The 20,730-nt window shown below is 38.2% G+C and overlaps 5 protein-coding genes across 10 annotated transcripts in view; 1 reads left to right on the forward strand and 4 right to left on the reverse strand.

The window, feature by feature from the left end:
• LOC127433274 (tyrosine-protein kinase transmembrane receptor ROR2-like) overlaps positions 1–525 on the reverse strand; it is a 216,153-nt gene extending 215,628 nt beyond the window's left edge. The window contains exon 1 of the mRNA XM_051685006.1: positions 113–525. Within this exon, the coding sequence (XP_051540966.1) occupies positions 113–224 (112 nt within the window). The 5' untranslated portion in view covers positions 225–525. The remainder of the gene's footprint in view (positions 1–112) is intronic.
• LOC127433285 (serine palmitoyltransferase 1-like) overlaps positions 1–20,730 on the reverse strand; it is a 94,541-nt gene that overhangs the window by 66,334 nt on the left and 7,477 nt on the right. Inside the window, exons 5-10 of one of the 4 annotated variants that reach the window (XR_007895867.1) lie at positions 18,771–18,843; positions 18,552–18,684; positions 17,572–17,701; positions 15,961–16,050; positions 12,992–13,117; positions 10,007–10,061 (exon numbers count right to left, since the gene is read on the reverse strand). Coding sequence is in view for 2 of the 4 variants with exons in the window: in XM_051685031.1 (XP_051540991.1) it covers positions 12,784–12,888; positions 12,992–13,117; positions 15,961–16,050; positions 17,572–17,701; positions 18,552–18,684; positions 18,771–18,843 (657 nt within the window). In the remaining 2 variants the exon portion in view is untranslated. Of the gene's footprint in view, positions 1–10,006; positions 10,062–12,656; positions 12,889–12,991; positions 13,118–15,960; positions 16,051–17,571; positions 17,702–18,551; positions 18,685–18,770; positions 18,844–20,730 lie in introns of those variants that run through there. The other 3 variants (XM_051685031.1, XM_051685032.1, XR_007895868.1) reach the window with 3 other exon arrangements.
• Positions 1–20,730, forward strand: part of si:busm1-57f23.1 (uncharacterized protein LOC368621 homolog) — a 76,600-nt gene that overhangs the window by 22,008 nt on the left and 33,862 nt on the right. The window lies entirely within an intron of this gene.
• The window catches only part of rassf6 (Ras association domain family member 6), an 88,374-nt gene that overhangs the window by 18,719 nt on the left and 48,925 nt on the right, over positions 1–20,730 (reverse strand). The gene's annotated exons all lie outside the window — the stretch shown is intronic.
• On the reverse strand, positions 1,787–9,999 carry LOC127433290 (serine palmitoyltransferase 1-like). 3 transcript variants are annotated; one of them, XM_051685057.1, is made up of 3 exons: positions 9,609–9,999; positions 7,139–7,212; positions 1,787–2,575 (listed from the first exon to the last, which is right to left on the reverse strand). In XM_051685057.1, the coding sequence occupies exons 1-3, from the start codon at positions 9,750–9,752 to the stop codon at positions 2,515–2,517; spliced, it is 279 nt and encodes a 92-aa protein (XP_051541017.1). In that variant the 5' UTR covers positions 9,753–9,999; the 3' UTR covers positions 1,787–2,514. The 3 variants fall into 3 exon arrangements, with proteins under 3 accessions (XP_051541017.1, XP_051541014.1, XP_051541016.1); XM_051685054.1 differs by having other exon boundaries at positions 1,798–2,583; positions 9,609–9,997; XM_051685056.1 differs by lacking the exon at positions 1,787–2,575 and adding an exon at positions 6,811–6,984.

The raw sequence follows: 20,730 nt of genomic DNA on the forward strand, positions 1-20,730 counted from the left end.
TGCAATGAAATGTAATTTCCGACTATAAAAAATAGAAACCACACACAGTTACACGTTTAAGGAAAAGCTATGATAGTGAAGAAAGTAAATGAAAAAATACGAAACTCTTTACCTGTATATGTAAAGGTCGCGAGGAAGAAGGACATCATTAAGAAACGACTTTTAGTGAAATGCACCAATGCATTAGTTGTAATCCTTACTAGATACATCCTCACAGTGAACATTCCTCTCGTACAGCTGATACTGGAGTCAGGGTGTTACAACTTCCAAACTTCCAAACCGCTCCACAAGTGATAACAGAGTCTGTGCGTGCGAAGTATACACGTTTTTTTTTTTTTTTCTCGAAAGTCTCAAGTGTGCAGTGAATGAAACGTCTGTTTTTGATGGCTCATTTGCAAAATAATAACGCGTTTCATCCCGCTCAATCGATAGGTGCTTGTCGACGCCGCTACTCCTAAAGCGTCCCAAAAAATCTCCAATAGAAAAGTGAGCGAGAAACTGCAGCTCCTCATAACGTAGGATGAATCCCTCTTCCCAAGGGAGGGAAGCGAATTTACGAATCCTACGGCAGTGAAGGTGAATGCTCATGAATATTAATTACGCAATAAAGCGCTCACCCAGTAGGCATACAGGATTTGCTGCAAGCTAGTCTTTGGGGTGGTAATTAAGTCACGTAACAGGACGCTCCAGGAAGGTTACCAGGCAACGTCAGCATGTCCTGATTAATTTTAATGAGCTAAACTTTTAGCCATAGTAGGAGTAGTAACAGAACTCCTCTACATAGGTGAGCCTACAAAGATTAGCATAAAATAGCATAACGCGGCGGTCCCATAGACATTCTGCGGGGCGGTATACTGGCGAGAAGACAAGAGGCCGTTTTTTAATGGATGTCTATGGAGGAGACGCTTCATTACGCTGAATAAACTGCTTTTGTGAGGAAACAGCACATAATTTAATGAATTGACCGCTTTCCCACTAATCTTCAACATGTTTTACACTAGACAATCCTTTTGGAATGAACTATGTGTGGAGTTTACTATGATACAATTGCTGTTTTATAAGAGAAGACGCGGACAATTTTGCGACAAGCAGGTGTCAGTTTACGGCTCTTCCCATTCGTTTGTATGGTATTTGCAAACGGTGACTTACTGTCGTAACACCGCTAGTTGACCGTTACGCTCTCTCCAATGTTAAAAACGCGGATGTTGTTATCTCATAATAGAAGATCTCTGGCAGTAATTCTGAGAGCAGGACTGATTTTGGAAGTTTGAGAAACTTAAAAAAAGAAGAAAAAAGGCATGACACCTACTGGCAACACATCTAAATAACATAATATACTATATTTGCCTCAGTATACTGTGATTCTTCAACTAGGGGAACTTTTCTTCCCCAAGGATGATTCTGAAGAAGTGTTGTGTTGAGTTTGAAATGGCATACTACCCATATTACTTCTGCCATGTTTGTCTAGGGCAGAAATTGTAGGAGTAAAATGGTAGTATGCCATTTCCCCACCCCATAAATAATTTTAAAGGTGCACTCAGTAATATTTTCAATGTCGTCTTGGACTTACACTGACACCTGGTGGCCTGGATGCAGCATTAATCAAAAACAATAGTTTTCAGTTACCAATGCCATTGTAGAAATTCACTATTCACAGTCAGCCATGATTTATGTAATCTATGAGTTAAAGTGTCCAGAAACAGAGTGGTAACTGAGTAAGTCAAGTCAAGTCATTTTATTTGTATATCCTTTTTTCATCGTTTCAAAGCAACTTTACAGAAAATCATGCATTAACAGAAAATGAAACTGTAATATCGATAAAGTCTTAGAGTCATCATTGTGTAGTTTGATTAAATATGATAAACTGTGTATAAAAATAAATAATTAAATAAAACATTTATTTAGAACACCAGTGAGCAAGCTGAGGGCGACTGTGGCAAGGAACACAAAACTCCATAAGATGTTGGGTAATGGAGAAAAATAACCTTGAGAGAAACCAGGCTCACTGTGGGGGCCAGTTCCCCTCTGGCTAACATCATGAATATAATGTCAATATTAGTTATTTATGTGCAGTGCAAGTCATGGTTTAAAATTAGTAAACTAAGTACATTTTAATGGCCATTGTTTACACAAATATGTTTTTATGAACTGTAAGATTAATGTCTAATGACTTTGAAGTTCATCCTGGATTAACTGCAGAAGTTCGCATAGATGCATTGTCCTTTGTTGGTTGGCTGATGAAGGCATCTGTTGGCAATTAATTGATAGTCATGTATTCAATTTGAAGAGTGCAGTCCATCATTAGGCCAATGTGATACAGGCAGAGATCAGTGATGTGCATTGCAGTTCAACCGGCAGGTCATTTCATGAGGTCTATCCTAAGTCCAAGGTTCAGGCAGTGGCATATGAAGTATCCCATGTCTTATGGTTGGAGTTGGCATCAGTTCATCCTCTGAAGTCCATCGTAATAAAATGAAGTGATGTCTGGCTGGCACCGGCTGCATTTAGTTGTCATCACTCAGAGACACGTAGCACTGGAGACCGACACCAAGCAGGTACGGAGATGGATCTGGCTCTGGTAACCTCGGGATATGAAACAAATAGAATAATATTAGCATAGATCACATTAAATTTTTTTGCGGAATTATAGATCATGATAAATGTTTCTGGTTCCAGCATACCTAATTAAAGCAGCCTAATTATGAGTTGATGGATAAATTAGGTGTATGCCTGGCTAAACAGATGAGTCGTTGGTCTTGACTTAAACTGAGAGAGTGTGTCTGCATCCCAAACAGTGTTAGGGAGACTATTCCTTCGTTTAGGAGCCAAATAGGAAAAAGATCTACTTCCTTTCGTGGATTCTGATATTCTAGGAACTATTTACAGGTCAGAATTTTGCGATCGTAATGAACATGATGGAATATAGTGTGGTAGAAGGTCACTTAAGTACTGCGGAGCTAGACCATTCAAAGCTTTGTAAGTAGTTAACAAAATTTTAAAATTAATATGAAATTTAACAGGTAGCCAATGTAATGACGATAAAACGGGGCTTATATGATAATATTGCTTGGTTCTAGTTAGCATTCTGGCTTCTGCATTTTGAACCAATTGAAGTTTATTTATTGACCTTGCAGGACATCCTCCCAGTAATGCATTACAATAATCTAGTCTTGAGGTCATGAACGCATTAATTAGTTTTTCGGCATCGGCAACAGATAGCATGTGTCGTAACTTAGCAATATTTCTGTGGTGAAAGAATGCTGTTTTACAAACATTGGAAATTTGATTTTCAAAGGACAGATTGGTATCAAATATAACAAAGTTCTTCGCTGTAGAAGACGATGTAACAGTATATCCATCGAGAGTCAAATTATATTTTAGAGGCTTATTTTTAAAGGTTTTTCGTCTAATAATTAATACCTCTGTTTTGTCAGAATTGAGTAGAAGGAAATTTCCGGCCATCCAATCTTTGATTTCGGATTTGGAGAATTGTGAAATTTGGTCAGGTTTCGAAGAAATATAAAGTTGGGTATTGTCAGCATAACAGTAGAAACTTCCACGATTCCAGATAATATCTCCCAGGGCAAGCATATATAAGGAGAAAAGCAGAGGCCCTAAAACTGATCCCTGTGACACTCCATCCTTAACTTTTGTTTGATTTGACAATTCTTCGTTTACACAGACAAAGTGGTAGCGGTCTGCTAAATAGGACCTAAACCATGCTAATGCAAGTCCACAAATGCCAACATAATTCTCAAGCTTATTCAAGAGAATGTTGTGATCTATGGTGTGGAGGCAACACTAAGATCTAAAAGCATTAGAACAGAAATGGAGCCACGATCATTTGTAACTCTGATAAATGGGGGGGTGGGGGGGGGACGTAGTGGGCTAAAGCACATAACTGGTAATCAAAAGAAGGTTGCTGGTTCAATTCCCACAGCCATCATCATTGTGTCCTTGAGCAAGGTACTTAACTCCAGGTTGCTCCAGGGTGATTGTCCCTGTAATAAGTGCACTGTAAGTTGCTTTGGATAAAAGCATCTGCCAAATAAATAAATGTAAATGATAAGTGCAGTCTCTGTACTGTGATGGGGCCTAAATCCTGGATGAAATTGTTCATTTATACTATTTCTCTGTAGAAATGAACATAGTTGGGAGGATACTACCTTTTCTAGTATTTCTGACATAAACAGGAGATTTGAAATCGGTCTATAATTAGCCAATTCTCCAGGATCAAGCTGTGGCTTCTTAATAAGCGGTTTGATAACTGCCATTTATCTTCAGACATGTCCTAAGGGTAGCGAGAAGTTAATACTATTAAGAAGAGGTTCTGAGATGACAGGGAATACCTCTTTTAAGAGCTTAGTTGGTATTGGATCTAACATACATGTTGTGGCTTTTGATGTTTCGATAAGTTTTGTTAGCTCTTCATGACCTATGACAGCGAAGGATTGAAGTTGCTCATGAGAAAAGTTATGAGACACTGTTTTCTGAGGTACTTTGACAGACGATTGCATAATTCCACTTTTTATCAGTAAAAAAATTCATGAAGTCATTACTGTTGTGCTGCAGTGGAATATCTGGTTCAACTGAGGCTTTATTCCTAACCAATTTAGCCACAGTACTGAATAAACACCTAGGATTGTTGTGGTTATTTTCTGTGAGTTTGCTAAAATATGCTGACCTGGCAGCTTTTAGTGCCTGTCTGTAGCTACAGATACTATCCTTCTATTCACTGCAAAATACCTCTAATTTTGTATTCTTCCACTTGCACTCCATTTTCTGAGCTGCTTTCTTGAGAACATGAATGTGAATGTGATTTCTTTTACTCTAAGGGGGCGACACTATCAAGAGTGCTAGAGAAGACTGTATTTTTATTTTCTGTTATTACATCAAGTTCTTCTAGACTTTTTGGCTTACTGAGTATATGAGATAAATCTGGAAGATTATTAGTGATGCTCTCTTTAGTGGTCGAAATGATGTTTCTACCTGAATGATAGCGTGGTGTAGATTGAGTAACATTAGCTGATTGTAGCATACAAGAGTCAAGGTAATGATCTGAGGTGTCTATGCTCTGCGGCAGAATTTCTATAGTATCAACTTCAACTCCATATGACAGAATTAAATCTAGCGTATGATTATGGTGATGAGTTGGTCCTGTCACATTTTGTCTGACTCCAAGAGAGTTGAGAATATCAATAAATGCTAATCCCAATGTGTAATTTTCATTATCTATGTGAATGTTGATGTCACCAACAATTAAAGCTCTATCCACAGTAACTACTAGATCTGATAGAAAATGTGCAAATTCACCTAGGAAATCGGAATATGGCCCGGGTGATCTATATACTGTAGCAAGGTTCAAAAGACAACAGAGATGTTTTATTTGTATCTGATGGTGTCACATTAAACATTATTAGTTCAAAAGACTTAAATTTATATCCTGTCCTCTGAGTAACACCAAAAACTTCACTGTAAATTGCAGCAACACATCCTTCTCGACACTTCAGACAAGGCTCATGTTTATAACAATAACCTGGGGTAGTACATTCATTTAAACTAATAAATTCATCTGGTTTAAGCCAGGTTTCAAACAGAGCACATCCAAATTATGATCTGTAATAATTATGACTGGAGTCTTCATCGCATGTGAGTGCTCATGATTTAAGACGTATCAAGATTACTATTCATTTCTTTAGTAGTAAAACTTTTTTAATGAGGGAAACATTACTGAGTACACCTTTAAGTAGGTATTTGTGTGCACAATTCCTTTATAACAAAGAATGACTGTCCTCAGTACTGCTGTCATTTCCATTACACCAAGCACTTTAGGGAAATATTGAGAACTATTAAGTATTATGATGGAAAAGTGAGTTGACAGGAGAGCACATCTCTGTCAGGTGATCTGAGTTAGAAGATCAGAAACGTAATTAATTTTAAAATGTTTACAGCATGATCTGAGATTTATTTAGTGTCATTATTAAACCAGTTATTTTGAGAATTTTAATTCTGAAACAATCAATTTCTTTTTATCTTTATAAATTCAAAGTAAACTTACTGCTTGCTAATCTGTTGTGTTAGCAAGTCCAAGGCATATCCAACCATTTCTCTAAAAAGTGCTAATAGACATTATCATCACACATTATACCAAAATCCACTTGCAGGTTGATCAAGTCCATGATCAGATCTTTATTACAGGACATATCAATGTTTCAATGGAGATTTTTCAAGATAGTAGATGGATGATTCTTCAATAAGGGCACCCCTTATTGAAGAATCATCCATCTATAGTCAAACAGACGGATTAAAATCTGATTTCATATCGAGGCTTAAATGTGTTAAAATCTGAAAAAAAAAAAAAAAAACAAGAGAATAAAATAATTTATTGCATAATTTAAAATAAGGTCCCTCACAAGTCATTGCTAGAGAGAGAGATGATAATTCATGTGCAGTGCATAAACATTTTGAATTTCATATGGTAAAGAAGCAACTCTTTGGTCAAAAAGTAACAAAAAGAAAAATATGTAAATAAACTGCATCTAAAAGATACTTTACATATAAAATTATTATCGTTCTTGTCTTCATTTATTGTAGATTAGTTATGATCTCCCATCATCATTCAAGGCATTGAATAGAATACAGTATACCTAGGTTTGGTGGTGCATACCAACTGCAAACATTGAAGAACCAACACTGCATTTATTCCATTGACTAAAATAATCAACATTATCTGTACACTATGTCTGAAATAAGTATAATACAAACAGGTTCAATCTTATGACAATACAAAACAAGCACAGTTATCCACAGGTGAGGTTTTTAGGGTCAAAGGTCATGTAATTGTCAGGTAAAATGGTGCTCACACTTGTTTGTTTCACATCTCTGGTACAGTAATCTCATGGAATTTATATATTTAAAGCTTTATGGTGTGTGACAGATGTGTTAATATGTTGCGTTTGCTCCACAGTGACAACTACTCTAATGCTGCAGACAAAACAGATATTCATTCAACAAATTGAGAACTTTAATTGCAGGTCAAAGAAACACTTCCTGTAGCTATGTTTGTTCCAGAGATCTGTAGATAAAACTTTGTATAAACTGTAGAACAGGCTGATATTGATAATTCACAGATACTCACCTTGGTGGTGGAAGAAAGCGCTCTTCTTTGTCCAGGTATCGTGCCAAAGTGAGAGCAATCTGTCTGTCCAAACACTAAAATATAAAAAGTACAAGACAAAGTTACTCTGTTAACTGTACTAGTATAATAATAATAATAATATATAACGAATAGTTCTGACTCAATTCTGATTGGATCAGCTGCATTTAAAGCCATTTTAAAATGCTGTAAATGCACATCTTTGACCGCACATTCTGTATCAATGCAGTTAATAAGAAAAAGTTGCAAATAAAAAGCCTACCGTATGGCTAATGAATTAGATTACTTGGCAGAAGAATTGTTTATTATGATTACAAATAAATGTATATATTGATCATTGGTGTATTTTTTTTATCATATTGCCATTTCATCAAGTTCTGCTTCATGTTGTGCCTAAGGACAGATTGACAATATAACTGCCGGACCAATATTTGGTCATTTTAAGGCAATCGACATCAGCCAATAACCTTGTACAATTGGTCGAACAGCGTTATCTTCCACATTGTGTCAGTTTCAATACCAACAGTCTTGTCAATGAATAATATGCAATTTGCGTTTTCATTTTTTATTGTTGTGTAAATATTATGTAAAATGTACAGTATTTAATAATCATTTAGTTTCAGCAATTTTGTGTGCATTTCATTTGCTGTCATTAGGGCTGTCGCGATTATGAAATTTAACGATTAATTGTCATACAAATAATTGCAATTAATGGTAGGTTTCGACAATTGGAAGATTTTCCTGATGATTATCGATATATATCTGGATTTCTTTCAGATATAAATTGGGTTGCTTGTTGCACAATAGTCTTTATCTTTTCAAACATTTTTCTCAACACAACTTTTATAAAGTGTGAGCGGCAGGGTAAATTAAGGGATGCCGGATGTGTCTGGTGGATGACATGGCACGTTCTAAAATTCTAAACAATTATTTTCTACGAAGGTTAAACACACACCACCAATGCTCAGCGTCAAAATTCTGCAATGCCACGGCGCACAAGTCATACAGTTTTCCATTATATTCGACCCAAATCATTATCAAAGGACAACGATTATTTACTCCACCGCTGGATGATATATTGTGTATCTTTCATATAGCCTACACAATGTACTGTATTTTCAGTTACAAGTATGTCATTTTATGGGTTGGCAGCTTGAATGAAAGACCTATTCAAGACTACATACAGAGAAATTGCATAATAAACGTCGCCATTTCTAATCGTTCAGTTTGCACAGATACACCAGTTTCATACACTAACCTGCAAACTCATCAACGTCACTTTGTTCATTCTTGAAGAAGTTCAAAACCTTTGCAACTCTGGACTGCCATCTGCTGTGGCGCATCAGCTAGTCCTGTTTGTATGTGTGATTGTGACCGACTTCAGTAAATGTAATATCACCCTCTTGTGGTCTCCCAACGCTATTACGCCAGACCAACTGAGTGAATTGGAAAGCACGCAAATTAGACTTCTCTCGATGCCTCAAAAATATATCCATAAAATAACGTGCCGATCAATAATCGATATATCGACATTTTATGACACCCCAATTAACGGTTTAACTGTCTGTTTTAGGGCTTTTCACAATTATGATGATTGTCATACAAATTTTCATGCTTCAGGTCTGTGCGATAAATACACATCCATATCATTTATTCATATTTAACTCGGAATCAAATAAAAAAAAATAGGGATATGTGATTTCATTTAAAGGCTTTTCAAAACTTGGAAAATATTTCACAGGCTTGGAATTACTTGATAATTAAATGAATTTCATTATTAAAATATTTCTTCTTGGTCATCATTACATTTATACTTTTGTTTTGGGAACCCAGCCAACCTGAAAATTATATTATATTATAGGCCTATCATAATATAATATAGTGTATTATTTTGCAAAAGTAATATATTTCTGTCCTGAATTCTTCACTTTCACATGTTATTAAACCCACCAGCCTACATGTCACATGAAAAAATGTATTTGAAAATATGTTTCTTCATTCTACCATCTCCACAGAAATAGTGTCTCCTCGGTGTCACTTCATGCCATCAACACTGTGTGTATGAACCTACAACAACCAAGAACATTTGCCCTAACGTGAACGTTAAATATCAAAATCCTTGCTTATATTCTGCAGTCCGTGAAATGCTCATTTGGAGTGCTTACATAATGCAATAACATCACAAAATGACACAAAACAAAACAAAAAAATCCCTTACTTGGACAGTACATTGTGATTGGCATTTAAGTGCACAAAAATTTTAGTTATCACAAATGATCACGGTTAAATCCCCCAGCCATCGGGCTCCCTCTTGGTAACGCCTACATTTCAGGATCCAAATCAATTCTACAATCCAATGCATAGAATCAAGTCCCACCATTCAGGGGTAAAAAAAAAGTTTATGATAACAATGGTGAGATGATTGACTCAATTGTTTGTTGCTTTATCTTACGTATTCAACAATCGTACGAAGCAGCTTCAGGTCGTTTTCTCTGGATCCTGTGCTGTTCTCCAACTGCAGATGAAGAGCAGGAGCGGAAGGTACTCCTACAACCTTTAGCCCTGGAGTTCTGCAATAAATAATCAATGATATCATCACTTCTGACACCGCAATAACATTGACAATTCAACATGTATTAGGTCATTAATAACTCTTAAATCTTGGACACGAGACATTTAGCATTCATCATTACATTTTGGCGTAAATAATAACTCCTAATAACTTTGCTTTTCATAGATTTTGTTCCTTTTTTGGTATAACTGAGTTCACATCAAGTGTTTCACATTCTAGTAACTATAGCCCAATTAGCTTTTCTTTCATGGGAAAAAAATGAAGGAAATTAGACTTACCCTTGCAGTGCTTTGTGGACGTCTTTGCATTTGTTACTCAGAATGTTGAAAATGCCTGTGAGAGAAAAAAAAACCCTGATATATTTAAAGCCACCTGACTAATATTGTGTAGGTCCCCCTCGTGCCGCTATTCTTCTCACCACAATTGTACAGAGTGGTTATCTGAGTTACCGTAGACTTTGTCAGTTCAGACCAGTCTGGCCATTCTCTGTTGATCTCTCTCATCAACAAGGCATTTCCGTCCACAGAACTGCCCCTCACTGGATATTTTTTGTTTTTGGCACAATTCAGAGTAAATTCTAGAGACTGTTGTGTGTGAAAATCCCAGGAGATCAGCAGTTACAGAAATACTCAAACCAACTCATTTTGCACCAACAATCATGCCATTGCCCAAATAATTGAGATCACATTTTTTCCCCATTCTGATGGTTGTGAACATTAACTGAAGCTCCTGACCCGTATCTGTATGATTTTATGCACTGTACTGCTGCCACACGATTGGCTGATTAGATAATCACATGGATGATTGTTGGTGCCAGATGGGCTGGTTTGAGTATTTATGTAACTGCTGATCTCCTGGGATTTTCACACACAACAGTCTCTAGGATTTACTCCGAATTGTGCCAAAAACAAAAAACATCCAGTGAGGGGCAGTTCTGTGGACAGAAATGCCTTGTTGATGAGAGAGGTCAACAGAGAATGGCCAGACTGGTCTGAACTGACAAAGTCTACGGTAACTCAGATAACCACTCTGTACAATTGTGGTGAGAAGAATAGCGGCACGAGGGGGACCTACACAATATTAGTCAGGTGGTTTTAATGTTGTGGCTGAGATATATATATATGTATGTATGTATTGCACATGTGAAGCCTAAGGCCCAACACATACCCTACGTAAATGTGTGAAGTTGATGCAAACACTTCTATCTATGCCAGCTCAATTTCATGCATCATGGGCGTTCGGAAATAATTTAAAACATAAGTTAAAAGGCCATACATAACGCATATACCCGTATTTTTGTTTAGTACAGTGGCAAGAAAAAGTATATGAACCCTTTGTAATTACCTCCATTTGTTTAAATTCATCTGGTTTGATCTTCATCTAACATACAATAATGAACAAACAAACTGTTTTAAAGAATAACACACAATGTATTATATTGTTCTTGTACATACTGAATACATCATTCAAACATTCAGATTGTAGGTTGGAAAAAGTATGTGAACCCCTAGGCTAATGACTTCAACAAAAGCTAATTAGAGTCAAGAGTTGGCAAACCTGGCATCCAATTAATTAAACAAATTGGAGGTGTGGGTTTGAGCTACTTTGAATTATAAAAATCACACAAACATTTTGAGTTTGCTATTCACAAGAAGCATCTGCTGACATGGACCATGCCTAGCAAAAAAAAAAAAAAAAGAGATCTCAGAAGACCTACGATCAAGAATTGTTGCTTTGCACAAAGCTGGAAAGGGTTACAAAGTTATCTCGAAGAGCTATCAGCTGTCCACAGTTAGACAAACTGTCTATAAATGGAGAAGATTTAGTACTGTGGATACTCTCCCTAGAAGTGGCCATCCAGCCAAGATGACACAAAGGGCACAATGCTCAATGAGGCTCACTTAGACCCTAGAGTGACAGCTAAAGACTTGAAGGATTCTTTGGAACTGGTTACCATCTCTGTTCATGAGTCTACTATATGGAAAACATTAAACAGGCATGGTGTCCTGATGAACGAAGCCGCTGCTTTCTAACAAAAAAATTTATGTTCACCTGAAGTTTGCCAAAAACCACCTTGACACTCCACAATGCAAATTTTTTGTGAAGCGATGAAGAACATACAGCACTGCGTATGCCGTAAAAAGGGCACCACATACCAAAATGAAAACATCATCCCAACGGTGAAGTATGGTAGAGGGAGCATCATGATTTGGGGCTGCTTTGTTGCTTAGAGGCCTGGCCCGCTTGCCATCCTTGAGGGAAATATTAATGCCCAAGTTTATCAAGTTATCCTACAGGATAATGTCAGGGTGGCTGTCCACCAGCTGAAGCTCAGCAGAAGTTGGGTTATGCAGCTGGACAATGACCCTAGACATCCAAGTAAATCTACAACAGTATGGCTTCAAAGAAAGAAAATTCACCTTTTAGAGTAGTCTAGTAAGAGCCCAGACCTTAACCCAAAAGAGATGCTGTGGAATGAGAAGTCATTCACACCAGACATCATAAGAATATGGCTGAGCTGAAGCAGTTGTGTAAAGAAGAGTGGCACAAATTTCCTTCTGAACGTTGTGCAAGTGTAATCCACAGCTACTGGAAATGCTTGGTTGAGGTTATTGCTGCCAAAGGAGGATTGACCAGTTATTTAATCCAAGGGTTCACTTACTTTTTCCACAGCACTGTGAATGTTTAAAGGGATGTGTTCACAAAAAGATATCGAAGATTATAATTGTTTGTGTGTTGTTAGCTTAAGCACATTGCATTTGTCTATACTCGTGACTTTGATGCAGATGAATTCACATGGTTCACATACTTTTTCTTGCCACTGCATATGGTAGGGACCAAATATAGCAGGCTCAGTTGCTAGGCTGTTGCCAGGTTGTCGCTAGGGGGTTTCAGAAGAGCCCACACTGAAGATATAGGAGCGCTCCTCAGGAAGAAAACGCTTGATTTGAAGTTTTATGAGGTTCATGAATTACATCTGTTTAAATGAGGTATCCGCATATTTGCAGACGGTATAAGATAGAAGTTTTATTAATATAATTGCCTTTTTTTATCATTAGACAAGCCAGTTGAAAGTTGCAGGGAACTGTTTAGGAGAGAGAGAATGAAATACTCTGTGCATGTTCTCCATGTTGGCACTTATAAGATCAATATCATCAATCTAAATTCAAAACAGAAACACAAATTTGAGGAATCGTGATTTACTAATTGGCCGTTTAGAACTGTAAAGCTTATGCATTTATACTGAAGATAATATTACGCACGTTGACCCCAAAATGTTCTGTGACTCCTCGCCCATGTTCTCCAAGCACTCCAAAAGACATGCTCTCCTCCAGAAAGATCCGTACTTTATATTTATACTTCATCTTCACCTGGAAATGGAGATAGATCTATTTAAAAGCATTACCCCATGGGGAGAAATGCAACCAGAGCAATGCAACAGTAGTAATATTTCAAACTGGATAAATTATACCATACAGACAAAATCAAATCCAGAGAAATACCAAAATTCAATACAGTTAAAAAAGTTGGCTAAATTTAGTTTAACCCCCATTCTAATTCCCAAAACATACTCTACACCAGTTGCATTTCAAGTTCAATTTTACGTTATTGCATTCCGAAATCTGTCAGAACTAGGGATGTGCGAGACTAGTCGAATTAACGGTACTGCTGCTACTAGTCGGTTAAATATTTTTCCCCATTAAACTTTTCAACCATTTGTGTACAAATTTACGTTTTGATTTATATATTTAAAAAATTCTACGATTAAATTACTGTCATGTAAACGTTACTTTTTAAATATAATGAATTACACAATTCTTCATGTTAATGATATAAAAACAAAGTTTAATTTCACATCAGGCATAACATGATTTTACTCACGTTACTTGCAGAACAATATCCTCTTACAAACTGAGAAAAGTATGGGAATATATACTCTTCGGTGGTGATGCGGGAAGGCCAGACTCTTACCTAGGCTCTACCGGCTCAAAAGTCTCTATTTCTGCGTGTCTGCAACTTCTGTTCCAGCTGACCTGGCTTTTTAAATTGCAGGGATTAATCGCCTCAGTCCCATCTTTCACCAGGCCACACTGACATGTACATTTCATTTAACAAAAATGTATGGTCTGAGAAAGTAGTAAATGACTATTGAAAGCTGCATGCCTGTTTTTGCCATCACTTTTTTGCACTGCCAATTCATCAAGTAGGTTCGTTTTCAACTAAGTGCGGACTGCTAAATTGATTATCTTGTATTCTGAGAGTTCATGTCATGTTGTAGGACAATACATTAGGTTTACGCAACTCATACAGCTATTTTTCCACAAATTACATTTTTTCGTTGACTAGGCTTACCTGTAATTATTTTCAACAATGTACTGACTGTTATAATACTTCCACTAGGTGAATTCCTTTTAGAACAGGCTATTATGTTTGTTCTTATTGGTCCTACACTGCCGATTCACAGATTTATTCAGTGAATGTCTGTCATGTTTTATAAAGGATAGCTTCACAATGTTCATAATTCAAGGCAAACACATCATAAATACCCTGATGAGCCAAAAAATTATGATCACTTGCCTAATATGCTGTTGGTCCTCCGCATGCCACCAAAACATTGCCTACCCTCCGAGGCATGGACTCTACCAGACCCCTGAAGGTGTCCTGTGGTATCTGGCACCAAGACATTAGCAGCAGATCCTTCAAGTCCTGTAAGCTGTGAGGTGGAGCCGCTGTGGATCGGACTTGTTGGCCCAGCACATCCCACAGATGCTCAATCAGACTGAGATCTGGGGAATCTTGAGGCCAGGGCAACACCTTGAACTGTACATCATGTTCCTCAAACTATTCTCGATCAATGTGTGCAGTGTGGCAGTGCACATTATCCTGCTGAAAGAGGCCACTGCCATCAGGAAATACCGTTGAAGGGGAGTACCTGGTTTGCATTGATGTTTAGGTAGGTGTCACGTGTCAAATTGACGTCCACATGAATGGCCGGACCCAGGGTTTCCCAGCAGAACATTGCCCAGAGCATCACACTCCCTCCACCCGCTTGTCGTCTTCCCACAGTGCATCCTGGTGCCAACACTTCCCCAGGTAAATGGCACACACGTACACGGCCGTCCACGTGATGTAAAAGAAAACAGGTCTCATTAGACCAGGTGACCTTCTTCCACTGCTCCAAGGTCCAGTTCCGACGCTCGCGTACCCATTGTAGGTGCTTTCGATGATGGATAGGGGTCATCATGGGCACTCTGACCGGTCTGTGGCTACACAGCCCCATACGCAGCAGGGTGCGATGCACTGTGTGTTGTGACACATTCCTCCCGTAACAATCATTAAAATTTTGTGGCACAGTAGACCTTCTGTTTGTTTGGCACAGACAGGATAGACTTTGTTGCCCTTGCACATCGATGAGCCTTGGACACCCAACACCCTGTTGCCAGTTTGTGGTTTGTTCCTCCTCGGACCACTATCGGTAGGTACTCAACACTGCTGACCAGGAGCACACTACAAGCCTTGCCGTTTCAGAGATGCTCTGACCCAGTTGTCTGGCCATAACAATTTGTCTCTTGTCAAAGTTGCTCAGGTCTTTACTCCTGCCCATTTCTCCTGCATTCAACATGTTTACTACGGGAACTGATTGTTTGCTTACCATCTAATCTACCAAGACCTTGACCTGTGGCCTTGTTAGGATATGATCAACCTTACTCACTGGTGAAGTGAATGGTCATAATGTTTTGGCACATCTGTGTATAAGTCGACTACAAAATTTCAGTATAAACGTCAATTAAATTAGTCATTGTGCACATCCCTAGTCATAACTCAATTTGAAATGTAATGCAAGTATGTATTCCATTCCCAGGCAAGGGGCGCTTTAGCAGGAATTAGTGTAAACCGTCTTCTTCCATGGGCAGTTTTCTCTTTTAGGTCAACTACAGTCATGGCTGATCAACAGATCAAAGGAGAATCTTACTGAGTTAAAGTCAGTTAAGCTGTTGAAATGTTTATATAACACATCTGGCACAGATATTTGAAGGTTATACTATGACCCCCTTAAGTACTGACCCTAACCCTAGGATTGTTCCACCACAGTAATGCAAAAACGCATGCTAAGTATGTACAACGGGACTCCATGCTTGCTTGGCTTTGACTGAGCATTCACGTCTTTTGCGTACTTGTGTAGAGTATGTTCCTGTCCTGAGGAGAAAGTATGAGGCCGCTGTTTTCTTACCAGTTCAGGGAGTGGACAGATATCTGCAGTGTTAATGTAGAGTCCCTCAACTACGATGAGTCGTCTGATTACTCTGGCCTTACGTGGGTTCTGGAGTAAAACATATACAAATAATGTCAAATGAAGGAAAATACATGTATAGCAAAACAACAGGCAAACATCTGATGAACCTTCATTCAAGCAATTGGATGACAATATATTCATTTTAGCTTTTAAGCAAGTAAGAACTAGGGCTCTGTCGATACAATCAAATATCGGTATATCGCGAAACTTTCTCAACTTTCTCATTCCATGTATCGATATTTATATTAAACTATGTGTATTCATACCATGTAAAAACACATCAAAATTGCCACACTGTCATTTCCAAATCAATTTAATGAGCTCACCAAGAGACAAAAATGATGTTTTGAGTAACATGCTCTTCATCAGACATCAGTTAACTGATATACCCAAATTAATAGGAAATTATACTGGAATTATGATATCGTGATGTATCGCAATATATTGAATCGTGACGTGTATTGCAATACGTATTCGCATCGTGAGGTGCCAAGCTATATTAAGTGACCAAGTGTTAATACCCCCAGAAAGACACTTAATGAAGGAAATCAAATGATTTTAGTTGACTGAGCTAATTATGTCTATGTTTCTAGAAAAATCTAGAAAGAATTGATTCAAATAATCCGTTCAAAGTATTGTGATTTCCCCCCTTCACAAACAAGTTAATTACCTCACTCAAATGCAACCAATTTATGAGATTAATCAGCTATATCCGCAATATAAAAGTAATATTACAACTTACATCTTCACAGACAATGAAGCAAATGAACAGGTCAACTTGAACTGAGAACACATATTGCAATATCCTAAATGGTCTAAAACACAGAATAGAATATAAGTGTGACGAAATCACAAAAAGTAGCTAATACTGTACTTGAGAATACTATATTAATTATATGCCATTCAGGAGCTCAGGATTTCCGGTCAGTTTTCTCATGTTGGCTCGAAACATGTTTAAACAACTAGATGCTTATTTGGTTAAAGTTTTACGTTTTTATTTTTTGTCATTTTGCACATTATTGTCAACAAATGTTATTTTTGTCGACTAAAACGGCATATCATCACCGAATATGACAAAGAAATATTTACTAAATTTAAAGGACATTTTTGTAAAAAGACGAAAATTATGACTATCAACATCAGGAATAAAGTACAGTTGAAAATTAGGGTATACAAATAAGTATACACTTCTCATTACATAACCAATATTCCAAAATGTGTTGCAGTGTCTCATCCATCTATCCATCCTCAATAGCCGCTTGTCCTATGTAGGGTTGCGGGCAGTGCTGGAGCCTATACCAGCTGTCTCAGACCGAAGGCAGGGAATCACCCTAGACAGGTGGCTGGTCCATCACAGGGCAAACACACACAGTCATACTCATTCACACTCTCACTCACACCTACGGGCAGATTACAGTTTCCAATTCACTTGACCTGCATGTTTTTGGACTGTGGGGGGAACCAGAGACCCTGGAGGAAGCTGATGTGTCATGATATAAATAAATGGCTCTTCATGTAACCCATGACATTGGTGAAATCCCTTCTTACCTTCTGGTCCTCAATCTCTTGCTCCTTCAGAAGGCGCTCTAGATCCTCCATATCATTGTGTTTGAAGTATTTGATGAAGCTGCGTGAAGCCTGCAGGCCTTTCTGAATGGAGAAGCACGCCGCCTCATCACTGAGAAAACAAGAGACAGATCAGGTCACCTTATCATCTCTAAAGACGATCCAGTTAAATTACAATATCTACAAATGACTGACATCACTAAGAAGCTCTTAAAGGAATAGTTCACTCAAAAATGTAAATGTTGTCATCATTAACTCCAACAAACAGTTCCTGACAAAGCTATCATATGACTATAGAAGACATTTGATAGCTTTGTGTCAGGAACTGACCAAAAAACTTTAATGACACTTTTATGGTGCTTTTTGAAGCTTCAAAAAGGAGTATTTTTGTCTTATTTTCCAGTAAAAATATCTAAACATCCTTACAAGATAAATTTACTCAAGAAGCAGAATGGCGAGGTTCATGTTTCAAAAAAAGTAAAAAAAAAAAAAAAAATGGAGAACAAAGAATAAACTCGTTTTGCTTTTGAGTCAAGTTTTTTTCTTTCTTACCCCACTGGCAAATATATATTTTATTTTTCTTGTTTTAAGCATAAAAATTACTAAATTTTGTTAGGTTGTTCTGAAAACAAGACCAAATAACTTTTGTCATTTTGCTTTTTCAAGTAAATGTATCTTGTTTTAAGAATTTTTAGAGATTTTTGACTGGAAAACAAAAAGAATAATTAAAAAAATACTCAATAAGAAAATGATGTTTTGCAGTCTTGTCATTTGAATCACTCACCACATTTAATGTATGGAAAAGAGCTACTCAGACGTTCCACCTAAGATCTCCTTTTGTATTCCATTAAAAGTAAATGATGACAACATATTCATTTTTGGGTGAACTATTCCTTAATGTTTTTCAAGCAAATGTAGGAAGTTCTCTGTGAAAATGCTGTCTGAGCAAAGCATGAACTTACACAAAGATAATGTCTCCTCTCTTGGAGTATGCAGAAATGGCGCTGGCGATGGTGGCAAAGCCATATGAATAAATAATGGCCTCCTCTGTTCTCATGAACTTTGCCAAACGTTCTTCTAACTCCAGATGAACATCTGCAAAACGTTTCAATGCTTTAAACTGAGGCAGAGCTACATAAGACAGACAAATGCTTGAGATAATAAATCCTTGCTCAACGTACCAAAGGTCCCGTAGAATCCTCTTGGTCCACAAGTTCCCACACCATATTTTTTTAGTGACATCAAAGCCTTCGACTGAAAACAAACCAATTATATTGCTGACAGTGTGTCATGGACTAATGTCTCTGTTCATGTGCAAAAACATTTTCATGACCGACAGAATTCCGTAACGGAACAATGTTCAATACAAGACTGTCAACATCCTTATTCTGTCCAGTTTATTTTGTTTAATCAGCCTCTTAAAGTGAACATGAAAAATCTCATTTGAGGATTTACTTTCTTGATAAACATTCCTGGTGTATTTAATCTTTTCTCAAGATGTAATAACTTGCACCACCTCTAAAACAACTTTCCTTTTTGCGCTGGCGACACCGAGGCCATGCAGGCTATTTGGATCATGTTAAAGGAATATTCCGGGTTCAGCTCAATCAACAGTGTTTGAGGCATAATGTTGATTACCCCCAAAAATTATTTCGACTCGTCCCACCTTTTCTTAAAAAAAAAAAAAAACAGCAAAAATCGAGGTTACAGTGAGGAAATTTCAATGGAAGTGAATGGGGACAATTTTAGGAGGGTTTAAAGGCAGAAACATGAAGCTTACAATTTTTGGAAGCACTCACTCATTATATTATTTACAGACATTTTAGGATTTTAGGGTTTGTTGGCATTACCTCATCATGGCAACAAAGTTGTAAATTGGATATAAATTTACACACACTAAAATCATGTTAACAAGCATATTGTTTATGTCTTTTGGCTATACTTCTGAAATAGCTTTCTCACCAATTTGGCATGTCCAATTCCCAATGCACTCTAGGTCCTCGTGGTGGTGTAGTAACACCTCAATCCGGGTGGCGGAGGACGAATCTCAGTCGCCTCCACGTCTGAGACCGTCAATCTGCGCACCTCATCACTTGGCTTGTTGAGCACGTTACTGTGGAGACGTAGCGCGTGTGGAGGCTTCACACTATTCTCTGCGGCATCCACGCACAACTCACCACGTGCCGCACCGAGAGCGAGAACCACATTATAGCGACCATGAGGAGGTTACCCCATGTGACTCTCCCCTCTCTAGTAAAGGGGCCAATTTGGTTGCTTAGGAGACCTGGCTGGAGTCACTCAGCACGCCCCGGATTCGAACTCACGACTCCAGGTGTGCGTCTTTACTCACAGAGCTACCCAGGTCCCCTGAAATAGTGACTTTTTTTACGTTTACGGATTGGCCCCCCATTCGCTTCCTTTGTAGGTGAAATACACTATATTGTCAAAAGTATTCGCTCATCTGCCTTTAGACGCATATGAACTTGTGACATCCCATTCTTAATCCATAGGGTTTAATATGACGTTGGCCCACCCTTTGCATCTATAACAGCTTCAACTCTTCTGGGAAGGCTTTCCACAAGGTTTAGGAGTGTGTTTATGGGAATTTTTGACCATTCTTCCAGAAGTGCATTTGTGAGGTCAGACACTGATGTTGGACGAGAAGGCCTGGCTCGCAGTCTTCGCTCTAATTCATCCCAAAGGTGCTCTATCGGGTTGAGGTCAGGACTCTGTGCAGGCCAGTCAAGTTCTTCCACACCAAACTCGCTCATCCATGTCTTTATGGACCTTGCTTTGTGCACTGGTGCGCAGTCATGTTGGAACAGGAAGGGGCCATACCCAAACTGTTCCCACAAAGTTGGGAGCATGGAATTGTCCAAACTCTCTTGGTATGCTGAGGCATTCAGGAGTTCCTTTCACTGGAACTAAGGGGCCAAGCCCAGCTCCTGAAAAACAACCCCACACCATAATCCCCCCTCCACCAAACTTCACAGTTGGCACAATGCAGTCAGACAAGTACCGTTCTCCTGGCAACTGCCAAACCCAGACTCGTCCATCAGATTGCCAGATGGAGAAGCGTGATTCGCCACTCCAGAGAACGCATCTCCACTGCTCTAGAGTCCAGTGGCAGCGTGCTTTACA

This window comes from Myxocyprinus asiaticus, chromosome 43 (genome assembly GCF_019703515.2).
Source record: "Myxocyprinus asiaticus isolate MX2 ecotype Aquarium Trade chromosome 43, UBuf_Myxa_2, whole genome shotgun sequence".
In the NCBI taxonomy this organism is placed as follows: Eukaryota; Metazoa; Chordata; class Actinopteri; order Cypriniformes; family Catostomidae; genus Myxocyprinus; species Myxocyprinus asiaticus.